This window comes from Labeo rohita, chromosome 3, assembly GCF_022985175.1.
Source record: "Labeo rohita strain BAU-BD-2019 chromosome 3, IGBB_LRoh.1.0, whole genome shotgun sequence".
Lineage (NCBI taxonomy): Eukaryota > Metazoa > Chordata > Actinopteri > Cypriniformes > Cyprinidae > Labeo > Labeo rohita.
Window position 1 is genome coordinate 27,592,416 of NC_066871.1, and position 13,736 is coordinate 27,606,151.

At 37.5% G+C, this 13,736-nt stretch overlaps 2 protein-coding genes across 2 annotated transcripts in view; one reads left to right on the forward strand and one right to left on the reverse strand.

Annotated features, from left to right (window-relative positions):
• Positions 1–5,032: 5,032 nt before the first annotated feature.
• Positions 5,033–6,691, reverse strand: LOC127155724 (uncharacterized). Its single transcript, XM_051098150.1, has 3 exons — positions 6,557–6,691; positions 6,022–6,304; positions 5,033–5,788 (listed from the first exon to the last, which is right to left on the reverse strand). The coding sequence occupies exons 1-3, from the start codon at positions 6,640–6,642 to the stop codon at positions 5,525–5,527; spliced, it is 633 nt and encodes a 210-aa protein (XP_050954107.1). The 5' UTR covers positions 6,643–6,691; the 3' UTR covers positions 5,033–5,524.
• Positions 6,692–12,961: 6,270 nt separating this feature from the next.
• The window catches only part of scn4ab (sodium channel, voltage-gated, type IV, alpha, b), a 40,212-nt gene continuing 39,437 nt past the window's right edge, over positions 12,962–13,736 (forward strand). Inside the window, exon 1 of the mRNA XM_051105921.1 lies at positions 12,962–13,074. The gene's annotated coding sequence lies outside the window, so the exon portion shown is untranslated. The remainder of the gene's footprint in view (positions 13,075–13,736) is intronic.

A 13,736-nucleotide genomic window follows, 5' to 3' on the forward strand; every position in this document is an offset into this window, starting at 1 on the left:
ATGACCTTTGAAAGGTTTTATACCCCCCTCAATGCTCCCCAACTGCATCAGCAGGGTAGGTCCATCCCATCATCACCCTCCAAACAAGGACAGAAAGCTTATGAGCTCACAAGCCAAACCCCTGAGATGGGCACATGACAGTTTTAGCATGTTAACACTGATGAAGACCAGTAAACCGCTTTCACCGCTGGTATGCATTCAGTTAATAATCAGTTTGTAATTATTCTTTCAAAGTTTTTAATTATCTAGTAATTGGCAAAGCAAGTTTGGCTCTCTTTTCCAAGATCTTGTTTCTTTGGTGAGCTCTTGGGATTTTCATTGTTTGAAAAGTTGATTTTTCTTAGTTTACCAGTGAGGAGATGAAGGAGCTCCAAATTTATGACAGATGGGAAGAGCAGGACACAGAAAGAAAAGATCCAGCATTTCTGAGGGAATTCTTTCCCATGGATAAACAGGTTTCTCAAACATTGCTCCTTTCTTCCACTGGTCAGCCAAAAAAATATTGCCAGACTAAACTCAATTTGATTGTCTTAATGCTCAAATAAACACAGCAAAGTTTTTATAGAATCCAAGCAAATCCAGGAATGTTTTTGATAATTATAAGCTTTTCAGAGCAATCAATCTAAAAATGGCTCACTCTCTGCATAATAAGCTGCCATGGGAGAATCTAAAAATATTAAACGCTTCACTTTTAGTTATTTTCCAACTAGAATGGTCAAGAAAACAACTGAAAATTTTCTGCTGGTTAGTTATTTGTTGTGATCAAGGGAATTATTAAGGATAAACACCTTATGTCTTGTTTTGCTATGAACAGCAACTGCTTGCTGTTCCTGCCTTTTTAACCCCTGAGGTCTGTCATTCAGGCGCCTAGAGCAGACGGCAGTGCCAAGTTTAAAGAAAGGAGAAGCGTCCACCTGTTCATTCAACCTTCTGAACCTCCTGTCACAGATGGAAGAAATAAAATATGAGCTATACAGTTCTGTGTGTATATATACACTGCCGTACAAGTTTGGTCGGTAAGATTTTTAAAATGTTTTTGAAAGATGCTCACCAAGGCTGCATTTGTTTTATCAAAATACATTAAAAACAGTAATATTGTAAAACAATATTAGAATTTAAAATAACTGTTTTCAATTGTAATATATTTTAAAAAGTAATTTATTCCTGTGATGCAAAGCTGAATTTTCAGCATCATTACTCCAGTCTTCACTGTTACACGATCCTTTAGAAATCATTCTGATATAATGATTTGGTGAGACATGTTATTTTTAACAGTGTTGAAAACAGATGTGTGTTCAATATTTTTGGTGTAAACTGATATTTTTCTTTTTTTTAGGATTTTTTGATGACTAGAATGTTCAAATTTTAAATGTTTTAATATTTTTATAACAATGTAAAAGTCTTTATTGTTTTGATCAATTTAATGCATCCTTGCTAATAGTTTTTAATCGTACACTATATCCCAAGTCATTTGAAGGTATATAAAAACTGTAAAAAGTTTTCACCAGTTTCTACTTAAAAACTTAAGTTTAGCAGCTGCCTTAAAATTTTAAGTTACATCAACTTAAAAGTACAAGTAATTTCAACTCACAAGTTAAATAAACTTAAAAGCCAAGTTATTTGAACTCATTTTAGTGTAATGAGTTAAACTGGCTTGTACTTTTAAGTTGATTTAACTTAAAATTTTAAGGTAGCTGCTGAACTCGAGTTTTTAAGTTGAAACTGGTGAAACCTTTTTACAGTGTATATACTGAAGGCATTGTGTGAAGAATAGACTGAAATAAAAGTTATCATCCACTGGTAATCTGCTCTCAAATCTCATTTGCTCCTGGTGACAAAAAAGTCATGTGGGTTTGGAACAGAATGATGGTGATTAAATGATGACAGAATATAGAACTGTAATGCTTTTTTAAAACTATTAAAAAGTATCCATTAATATATGTTTTGACAGTTTTATTAGTTTGCATCTGCATGCATATAATGCCACAAAAAAATCCAGTAACCTCTTTCTGACTTGTGACTGAGTCTGAACCTAACCTTTAAGATTTTCAGTCTATAATATATTCCCGTTTGATTCTGCATCTGTCAGTTCAGCTCTGGTGTGAATCCAGAAGCCTTTAGTGAATCACATAAGACAGCAAGTGTGATGTAGACCCCTATATAACTCATCTAGTATCTGTTTGTATCTAGACAGTGCTGTGGATCCTACTCCATGGCTGAGATGGGACCCTTTTCTGTTGCTGTGATTTAATCTCCTCTTTCTAGGTCTCCCTCTGTGGGATGTTCACCTCCAGACATGGAGAGGCAGGGCTGTCGAGAGTGTCTGGTTTCATGTTGTTAAGCCTAGATGAACTCTCACTGACAGCGTGGGAGGAGAGATATGTTTCTAGGATGTAAGTATGGGCATAGATTTCAGGGTCTGTTACTTTTATAACTCAGGCTGACATATTGATTCATATATCATGCCATGCCACTCAATAAACCTTTGTTATCTGATAGAACAGTGATGGTTGCACTGAATGTACATTTTGTGATGAGTGATTTAACTTGCGGCAGCAACAGTTTCATTGAATATTCAATATTTCACCCACAAATGCAAATGTACTCACCCACAGGCCATCCAAGATGCTTGCAAAATGTTTTTTCAACAGATTTAAAGAAAGATAGCATTACATTACTTGCTCACCAGTGGATAGTTGAGTGAATGGGTGCCGTCAGAATGAGTCCAAACAGCTGATAAAAACATTACAAAAATTCAACAAGTAATGTAGTAATCCACAAGAGGAAAAAAGAAATGGACTTTTTCACTGGAGGAAGTGTTAATATGAACTACAGACTGGTGTTTTGGCAAGAAACAATGGTTATTAAAATACGTTAATGATGGGTTTATTTCTTACAAACACACAGCTTTTCACTTTGCAAGCCATTCATTGATGGACTGGAGTCATGTGGATTTTATGGATTATTGTGGATTACTGAGATGTTTTTATCAGCTGTTTTATTAACTAACTGCAGAGGATCCATTGGTGAGCAAGTGATGTAATGCTAAATTTCTCCAAATCTGTTTTGATTAACAAACATTACTATGTTTAAAAATGATCTATGACAAATCTGGACTTCTGAATCAAATCTCATCATTTACAGACATGTGATTATCTTACAAATTGCTGTCTTTATCTACAGTCTTTCTATCTGTACTCCACACGATGGCAGCATTAACTAATTATAGAAGCTGCTAATACTGATTTGCTGTTGATCATACAAATGGGCAAATGTGACCCTGGACCACAAAACCAGTCATAAGGGTCAATGAAATTGAGATTTATTCATCATCTGAAAGCTGAATGAATAAGCTTTCCATTTATGTATGGTTTGTTAGGACAGGACAATATTTGGCCGAGATACAACTTGAAAATCTGCAATCTGAGGGTGCAAAAAAATCTAAATATTCAGAAAGTCGCCTTTAAAGTTGTCCAAATTAAGTTTTTAGTAATGCATATTACAAATCAAAAATTAAGTTTTTATATACTTACAGTAGGAAATTTACAAAATATCTGTGTGGAACATGATCTTTACTTAATATCCTAATGACTTTTGGCATGAAAGAAAAAATCATTTTGACCCATACAATGTATTGTTGGCTATTGCTACAAATATACCTGTGCTACTGACTGGTTTTGTGGTCCAGGGTCACAAATGCTATTTGATAATTTAAGGCGAATGCTTCCATTTACATAGAAATTTAACAGAAATAGCATATACTCTAAAATGTAGTACATTTCATCCACAGATAAGCCAAACAAGGACTCTAACTCGTGTCTCTATCTCTTGTCTATCTATTTCTAGACACATAATTATTACTATTATTATTATTTCAAATAGGCCGTGGATTGTTTCAAGACAGCGAGTAGATAAGATGCTGCTCTGTTACATTCAGTTTAGTGTAATTTCTATTACAGTTTTTCTCCATTGGTTTGGCTCATTTCTTGAAACAGAAATTACATTCTCAAAACAACATGGACAAACCTCCAAACCACTTGGCAATTGTTCACAACAGAATTGAATTTCTCATTCATTTCATCAAATTGCAAATGTCTAAGTACATCTTTGCAAATGATTAAGTACAGATAGCCTACATTTAGCACAATTTCCAAGTGAATAGATCTTGTTGATCTAAACTGATTGTTAATTCTCAGTCTAATGGTTGTTCTCTCCAAAATGTGTCAGCGTCATTTCATTGTATAAGTCATTACATGCACAATAGTCTGTTCAATTGTCAAAATTAGTCAAGACCATAATACCATGAATACCATACAGTAGGTGAATCCTTGGAACATTTGATTACAATTTACAGTTTTTCTCGATTGGTTTGGCTCATTTCTTGAAACCGAGATGACATTCTCAAAACCATAAGGTCATTTGGCCAAACAGTCTTACAGTTCTGCTCAACATTATAGCTCACTAGCAAAATCAAATATCTTTCCCCAAACTCTTCTTCCAAGCTTCAAAAGCAGATTCCTTTCCCATATAAAAGGTCAGTACAGTCAAAATAGCACAGATCCTTCTCAATTGCCTTGGCACATGTGCATTCATTTAGTGCTTTTGTCAAAATAACCTGGATGGTTTAGCACAACACCATGGATCCCCTGCAAAAGCTCATATCTCTCCCAAAACAGTTTATCCATGTGTCAAAACTAAATATCCTTCTCATATAAATAGTCAATGCCCCCAAAATGCATTATACCTTTGGCATTGTTTAAGCACTGCAAGTCAAAATGCTTAGACGTTTTGTCACTGAGGCACAGGTCTAGTAACAGAATACCACTATGAATAAAACTAAAAGATTTTACAGTAAAATCAGCCTCCAATAAACCACTCATACTCAAGGAAACTGTAAACATTTTTATTCGTACAAAGAAATGTTAACATTAGAGAACATACTGTGAAAAGAAAACATATACAGGATTCTGTAAATGTGAACAGTTATAAACACAAACAAAAAACAAAAAAAACAAAAAAAACTCTAGCCTACCATACTGTAAATAAAGTTTCAGAACTATAGTACAGTAATATTTTCAGTGGTCGCCATTGTCACCCTCTCTTTCCTGGCCACCATCCTCATCCTCCTGGCCATCGACGCGCTGCTCTCTGTTAGGCCATAAATTCTCATCCACATCGCAACGGATATTTTCTCTTGCGATGCAGCGAGGGAAGAAACGGCGTGAATGTCTCAACCATCCCCTACATTGATCCCCTGTGATGTCCTCACATGCAGCATCCATTGCATGCAGCAGGGCCCTCTGGTCTTGAGCCTGATGCTCATACACCCTCCACCTCCAAGCTGAAAAAAACTCCTCAATTGGATTTAGGAAAGGAGAGTAAGGTGGAAGAAACTCCATTAGCATCCGGGGATGGGTGGTGAACCAGGTTCTGATGCGTGGGCCACGGTGGAAGTTCACATTATCCCACACAATGACATAATGTGGTAGCTGAGGTCCTTCTTCACCTCTCTCATTTTCCGGGATCAGATCAGTATAAAGGTGGTCCAAAAATTGAGGAGCTTTTGTGTATTGTAGGGCCCTAAACTGGGAATGTGTGTGGCCACACCTCTTTCTGATATAGCGGCACACATTGTTATATTTGCTCCTCGCTGGCCTGGGACATCCACAGTGGCTCGGTGGCCAATGATGTTACGGCCACGCCTTCGACCTTTGGCCAGGTTGAAGCCAGCTTCATCAACGAACACTAGGATGTGAGGGGTTTCGTTGCCTTCTAATGCCATTATTCTCTACAATAGAATAAAAATAAATCTAATCAGTCAAGTAGAGACAGATACTGCAGGGAGGATCTAAAGTACTGTAAAAAGAGGGAGTGAAAAACTGAAGACAATTTCTAGGCATAATGCTCTAGTCACACAAAGCTGGATTCTGAAGGTAAAAAGGATAAAGCAAAACAAAAAAAGTGGTAACCATGTCTTACTGTAATAGTGTTACAATGATAGACAACCAGTAGTTGACTTACATGCACATACTGGTACCGCAGCTCTTTCACTCTGTCAGAGTTTCTCTCAAATGGTACCCTGTAAATCTGTTTCATGGTCATCTGATGTTTCTTCAATACCCGGTCTATTGTGGAGATGCTGATAGAGTTTATATTTTGGAACATTACATTGTCTAGAAGGATTGCATTACGAATCTGTCTCAGTGTGATGGCATTATTTGCAATGACCATGTTGCATATTTCTCGTTCTTGTTGTTCATTTAGAAGTTTTCTTCTGCCACCCACTTGAGGCTGTCGTCCAATCCTAGACATACAAGTCAAAGGTCAACACTGTAAATTTGTTACAAAATGAGTTACCAATGTAATTGTACTGCTGTTTTATGGTACTAAAAGTGTGATGCACTGCACAGTGACTGGAATACTATTCACAGTATTTTCTCCATTTTTTTTGTCTTTGTCATTTTTATAGTATCATATAACATCACATGAAGATATTACAGTACTCTAGGCCTACACACACACCAACACTGAATAGTTCAATAGAATAGTTCTGTACCTGTTTTCCCTGCGAAAGGTTTGGATGATGGAGGAGACTGTAGACCGAGGCACATTAGGCTGCACTCGGCGACCTGCCTCTGCCATTGTGAGGCGATGGTTTATAACGTGGTCAATAAGGGTGGCCCGGATTTCATCTGGGACATCATGGTGCCTCCGTGCTCCTCGGCCTCTTCCCCCTATTCCTCCACGCATTCTCACTCCTCCTCTTCCTCTTCCTCTTCCTCTTCCTCCTCTTCCTTGAGCAGGAAGTTGCTGTTGTACTTGGCGAGGTGCTTCCATGTTCACACTGCAAATGAAACTGGCCCCGGGCCAAGCTCTGTCTATATACTTTTGGCAGCAGTCATAATCATAGACAACACCTGTCAGGTAACTAAACAAACTGTTTGATTGGTCATCTGAGATGTGGGAAACTGCTCCTTCGTTAGTTCTAATTTCACCTGATTGATTGTCAAGTACTGTCATAAATTTATCAAATGTTCCAAGAAATTCTTTCATGGTATTATATCTTTGACTAATTTTGACAGTTGAACAGACAATTGTGCATATGATGACTTACACAATGAAACCATGCTGATATGTTTTGGAGAGAGTAACCATTTCACTGAAAAATCAACTAATCAGTTTAGATCAGCAAGATCTATTTATTTGGAAAATGTGCTAAATGTGGGCTCATTGTGCTAACTGTAGCTACTTGTACATAATCATTTGAAAAAAAGCACAGAGTCACTTGAGACATGTACTAAAGCATTTGCAATTTGATAAAACCAATGAAAAATGACATTCTGTTGTGAACAATTGCAAGGTGGTTTGGAGATTTGTCCATGTTATTTTGAGAATGTCATCTCGGTTTCAAGAAATGAGCCAAACCAATCGAGAAAAACTGTATTACAGCAATTGACAGTCAGGTGAAACTAGAACTTGACTAATGAAGGAGGAGTTTCACACATCTCAGATGACCAGTCGAACAGTATGTTTAGTTACCTGACAGGTGCTGCCCATGACTGTGAATGCTGCCAAACATGTATGTAAAGAGCTTGACCATGCAGGACCAGTACTATTTCTGAACATGGAGGGACCTGGCCAAGTAAATGAACAAGGGCAGCTGCCTGCTCGAGGAAGAGGAGGAAGAGGAGGAGTAAGGGTGCGTGGTGGTGGAATAGGTGGAAGAGGCCGTGGTGCACGAAGACACTGTGCTGTCCCGGATGAAATTCGGGCCACAGTTATAGACCATGTCATCAACCATGGCCTCACAATGGCGGAGGCAGGTCGCCGAGTGCAGCCTAATGTGCCTCGCTCTACAGTCTCCTCCATCATCCAAACCTTTCGCAGGGAAAACAGGTATGTAGTCAGTGAATGATGGAAGTATATGTTGTATAGGACAGGACGCTGCACACTGTGTGTGTGCTTGTGTGTAAAACAACAATACAATTACATAGGTAACTCATTCTGTGAGGAATACAGTATATGAAGGTATACAGTACGAATGAAGTGTCCATTGAATTCTATATCTAGGATTGGACGACAACCTTGCATGGGTGGCAGAGGACAACTTCTCAGTGAACAACAAAACAAGAGATCTGTAACATGGTGATGGCAAATAATGCCATCACATTGAGACAGATCCGCGCTGCAATCCTACAAGATAATGCCATATTCCAAAATGTCAACTCTATAAGCATCTCCACAATTGACCGGACATTGAAGAAGCATCAGATGACAATGAAGCAAATTTACAGGGTACCATTTGAGAGGAACTCTGACAGAGTGAAAGAGCTGCGGTACCAGTATGTACATGTAAGTCAGTTACTGGTTGTCCATCATTATAACCTTTTTACAATTAAGCAGTGGTTCCCAAACTTTTTTGGCTTCAGTACCCACTTTACCTGATTTGTGTATCCAGGTCATCCAGGATGAAAGTATTTGATTTATCTGACTTCAACATTTTGCCTAAAAACTGCAGCTTACTATATGATGCAATTATCAGTATAATCCTTATTTTGAGGAATATAACATAAAATAAGAAAAAGGGTTAAAGAGCTGCAATTAGGGCCTCCTATGTAAATCTAATACTGTGGGTTTTACTGTAACATTTCAGTAAGTCTATCATTGATGATTTCCCCCCTCCCCTTTCTGTCAAATACCCCCTGTACTACCTCTGCACAGGGGTACATGTACCCCAGATTTGGAACCACTGGAGTAGTGGCCTGTAGTATACTGAACTTTTGGAGAACATAGAACATTCCTATGTAATTGTCTGTAACTGTAGTGTATGACTCTTCTGTATGACTGATTTGATGTTTTTTTCACTATTGTAGAGAATAATGGCATTGGAAGGAAACGAGACCCCTCACATCCTTGTGTTTGTGGATGAAGTTGGCTTCAACCTGGCCAAGGGCCGAAGACGTGGCTGTAATATTATTGGCCACCGGGCCACAGTGGATGTCCCAGGCCAGGGAGGGGGCAATATAACTATGTGTGCTGCCATATCTGAGAATGGTGTGGCCACTCACATCCCCAGTCTTGGCCCATACAATACAGAGAAGCTCCTCATCTTCTTGGACCACCTTCATTTTGATTTGATCCCTGAAAATGAGAGAGGTCTCGTAGGGCCTCACCTACCACAATATGTCATTGTATGGGACAATGTGAATTTCCACCGTGGCCCGCTCATCAGGGCCTGGTTCACTACCCATCCAAGGATGGTCATGGTGTTCCTACCACCTTACTCTCCTTTCCTCAATCCTATTGAGGAGTTTTTCTCTGCTTGGAGGTGGAGAGTGTATGAGCATCGGGCTCAAGATCAGAGGTCCCTGCTCCACGCAATGGACGCTGCATGTGAAGATATAAAGGAGATCATTGTAAGGGATGGTTGCGACATTCACGCCATTTCTTCCCTCGTTGCATCGCAAGGGAGAATATACGCTGTGATGTGGACGAGAATCTGTGGCCACACAGACTGCAGCGTGTGGATGGTCAGGAGGGTGAGGACGGCGGGCAGTGAAGAACTGTTATGAAACTCCAGCTTTATTTATAGCACTCTAGTTTTTTGTTTGTGTTTATATTACAGTTTATTATGCTGTATACAGTTTCTTTTTGCTCTGATATATGGAAGTTACTTTGTGTGTGGTTGATCATTACAATAAAAAAAGGAGTTACCATTTCCTTGGCAGTATGAGTGCAATGTGTGACGTCAAACCTTGGAGGCTACTCTTACCCTAAAATCCTATTTCTTTTTTTTCAGTTTTATACACAATTGTATTCTGTTAGCTAGACAAAAACAGTACAGTAACCATTGTCAATGAAGAACTGGGCTAAGACTGTAAGGTGGACATGAGGGATATTTTAGTGGTCCTTTGCCATAGTGACAAAACATCTAAACATTTTGACTTGCAGTGCTTACACAATGCCAAAGGGACGAAGCATTTTGGGGGCACTGACTGTTTAAATGAGAAGGAAATTTAGTTTTGACACATGAGTGAACTGTTTTGGGAAAGGTATGAGCTGTTGCAGGTGAACCATGGTGTTGTGCCGAACCATCCACATTATTTTGGCAAAAGCACCAAGAGTGTTGAGAATGTCCGGTCTGTTTCAAGAAATGAGCCAAAGCAATTGAGAAGGATATTTGCCATTTTTGTGGCACTGACTTTTTATATGGGAAAGGAATTTAGTTTTAATGCATGAGTGAACTGTTTTTGGAGAGATATGAGCTTTTGCAAGTGAGCTATAGTGTTGTGCTAAACTGTAACACTGTTTTGCCAAATGATCTTAGAATTTTCAGAATGTAATTTCTGTTTCAAGAAATGAGCCAAACCAATGGAGAAAAACTGTAACACAAAATAGGGGAAAGTGATGTCAATGTAACTTCTAAAACAGGATCGATCTATTTTGTCTTTGAATGTTCTGATGCTCAAACTAGTGCATTACCACAAATGACCAGTAGGTTGAGCCATTGTGCTGCCAGAAAGAGATGAATCAACAGGTGTTGAGACAGGTGGATTGACAGCTTCTGTCTGGAAAAGGGAGTTCAAGCTCAAGTCTGTTAGTCATGCCTCAATATACACATTTAAAGATTTATTCCAAGTTTCTTAAGATGCAATATCAGTCACAATATTCAGAACACTGGGTTAATTTTGAAAACATTAAGAATTATTATATTATATTATATTATATTATATTATATTGGATCATACTAAATTTGCCATTGCAGTGTTCACAGTAAAATAAAGCTGACTTGTGTTTGACCTCTGAAGTATTAAATTAATGCTGGATGGCAATCCATCATTTTACAGACTACTTGGTGTCTCTAGTCCATTACTGAGTTTTCACTGTGAAATACAATTGTGAATGCACTACTGTTGTATATGATGAATATATTATCCTCAACAAAGCCTGTTTGTATCTGCAAAAATCCTGCACCAGATTTATCTAGAAGTACACACACAAGAACAAATGAGAATAGAACAGTAGATGTGGTCATATGCATGAATACAGTCTATTCAGTCTGTATCCTGTTTTTATCTTCAGATATGCAGAACACATGACTTAATGCAGTTCATCATAGAACACTGCTAACATGAAAATGTGCTTTCTAAGAGCCACCTGGCACAAGTGAACAGAACACTTTTATTCACTGAAAGACAAATCCTATAAAGCCTGTATATACACTCAATAATAGCCCATTTATTTTATTAACATATTAGGTTCTCTTCACATCAGTATATATGGTCAGCATTCATGAAACCAAAAGTAAACATGTTGCACAAGACCTGTGATGAAGATTTCAATTCAACTCAGTTTGATCAAAATGATTTGTTCACTGATTCTTTTTGTAATTTTTTTCTGCATGCTACCATACATTGTTACAGTAGATGGTGACAAGTGAGTGACTTTTTCATCATTCACTCAACCGATTTATTAAAAGTCTTTCACGATGACCAAATGAACTAACAAGTGTTATTGTTTATTACAATGTGCATGTCTACAAATTTACTATTTGATTTCAATAAGAGTGTAGCAATTCATTCAGTTCACTTATGAACAGTGTTGGGGGTAACGCATTACAAGTAACGTAATCAGATTACTTTCAAGTAACTAGTAAAGTAAGGTACACTCTTAAAAATAAAGATGCTTTAAAAGGTTCTTCGCAGCGATATCATAGAAGAACCATTTTTGGTTCCACAAAGAACCATCTCTTTCTTATCTTTTTATAATCTGAAGAACCTTATTTCACCACAAAGAACCTTTTGTGAAGCAAAAAAGGTTCTTCAGATGTTAAAGGTTCTTTATGGAACCATTTGAACAAAAATAGTTCTTCTATGGCATTGTGAAGCACCTTTATTTTTAAATGTATAATAAAATATCCGAGTAATGAAAATTAACCATGCTTTTATTATAGTAAAAGTGTAGTAACCGTGCTTTTTGGCATATTGATTACCATTTGTAAAACCACAGTTTTACTACAAAAACCATGGATAAACTATGGTTAGAATACGAAAACCATGGTTAATTTGTAGTTACCATGTTACTAAGTAATGCACTTAGTTACTTTTTATGCAGTAACGTAGATAATTGTAACGTTACTTTTAAATGTAACGTTCCCCAACACTACTTACGTACAAAAAAGAGTATTTTAATTCAGCTTTGAGCCGCGTTCAAATTCAAAACAGACTCGTTTAGTCAGTCCAACCAATTAAACGCTTTTTGAAAATCAACGACTCGTTGGAAAACGGAACACCACTACCAGTAGCTATAAGACAACCGAGTATTAGCCTAGCTGTTGTATTACTTGACAGAGGTCGACCTTGAGCTAATCTCGAACACGCAACTCTTCAAGCCCTTCTCTACAAAATTAATAAAATTAATTTATATGTAATCTGATTGATGTAAGGAATGTACTAGGTTTATGTAGCCCATATGTGTGTGTATATAAGGAGAAAAACGATCTGTAAAGATATACACCTATTCTATAAATACATGTCAGGTGATGTTGCAATCATTTGACATGACACAGATGGCCTGTGAATTAATAAACAAATTCAAAATTCAATATAGGTCTTTAATTTTAATACATATATGAGACAGTTGTTTATTTTGTTTGTTCTAAACTTCTCTAAAAGATGATGTTGAACCTTCACTTACAACAGGCTGTGACGTAACCGTTAGAACGGCCGTTACAAATTTCAAACGTCTTTACTCCTGTCAACATGTTAAGGTATAGTGAACGTGACTGCGTTGTCCATCATATTTGAAATGTACCATTACATTTTGATAATCTAATTTTTATCCCCCAGGAGTGTGAGAGTTGTGGGAAGTTGGCAGCGTGTCACAAGTTTAAGGCGAAGTGATGATCCTACCTGAGGCGTTTCTCAGGTTTCATGCAAGACACCCGTGCGTAAGCGACAGCTGCCCGGAGCCTGGACTTTCTCCCAGACCAGCAAAAGTTTCGGCGTGGATTTGAACGAACACTAAGCTTCGGACCTAGGATACAAGGAAACCCCGTTTTTCTTGCTGAGAAAGGTAAAGAAAAATGGACATTTGGTGGTTGTCTTGTACGGCTGGTTTAAAAGTTCTCTTGCACTTAGTCTTGAATAACTTGGCATTGGAGTTTGAACTTCAGAGTTGCGTTGTGCTTTTATGCAACATAAACATCTGAATAAGTTTTCCAAATATTCTTTTGGTACAAAAGAATATTTGGTGTACCTCTCATGATACTACTTTTTTTTGCTTTTATAAGCTTTTAAGTATCATTTTGCTTTGTCAGTTTTAATATTTGCTTGAATATTTCTGTTATTATGATTATTATGACTTATTCTGTTTATAATATGAATTTGTCTAACATTGTTTATACAGAAATCCATATGTTGAGCCCATATACTGGTTGTAATAAGTGCTCTTTAAGGCAATCACATGTGTTAATATTTTTACACCTTCAGTGCTTGAAGTAAACACTCAAGCTGTACGATCTACTTCATGTGTATATATTATTTTATGGAAAATATTTTCCAGAGAAATACTGTTTATTGTTAACAGAGGCGCTGATAGCACGGAGAGGTCACAGTACTCGCTAACAGTCTCTCTGATCGCTGCATGCCTGGTTCTCTTTTATTCAACAGTCTGTCTCACTTTATTGATTATTTTTCTTTTAAAGATACTGTTCACAGGAGAAGTACACTTCATTT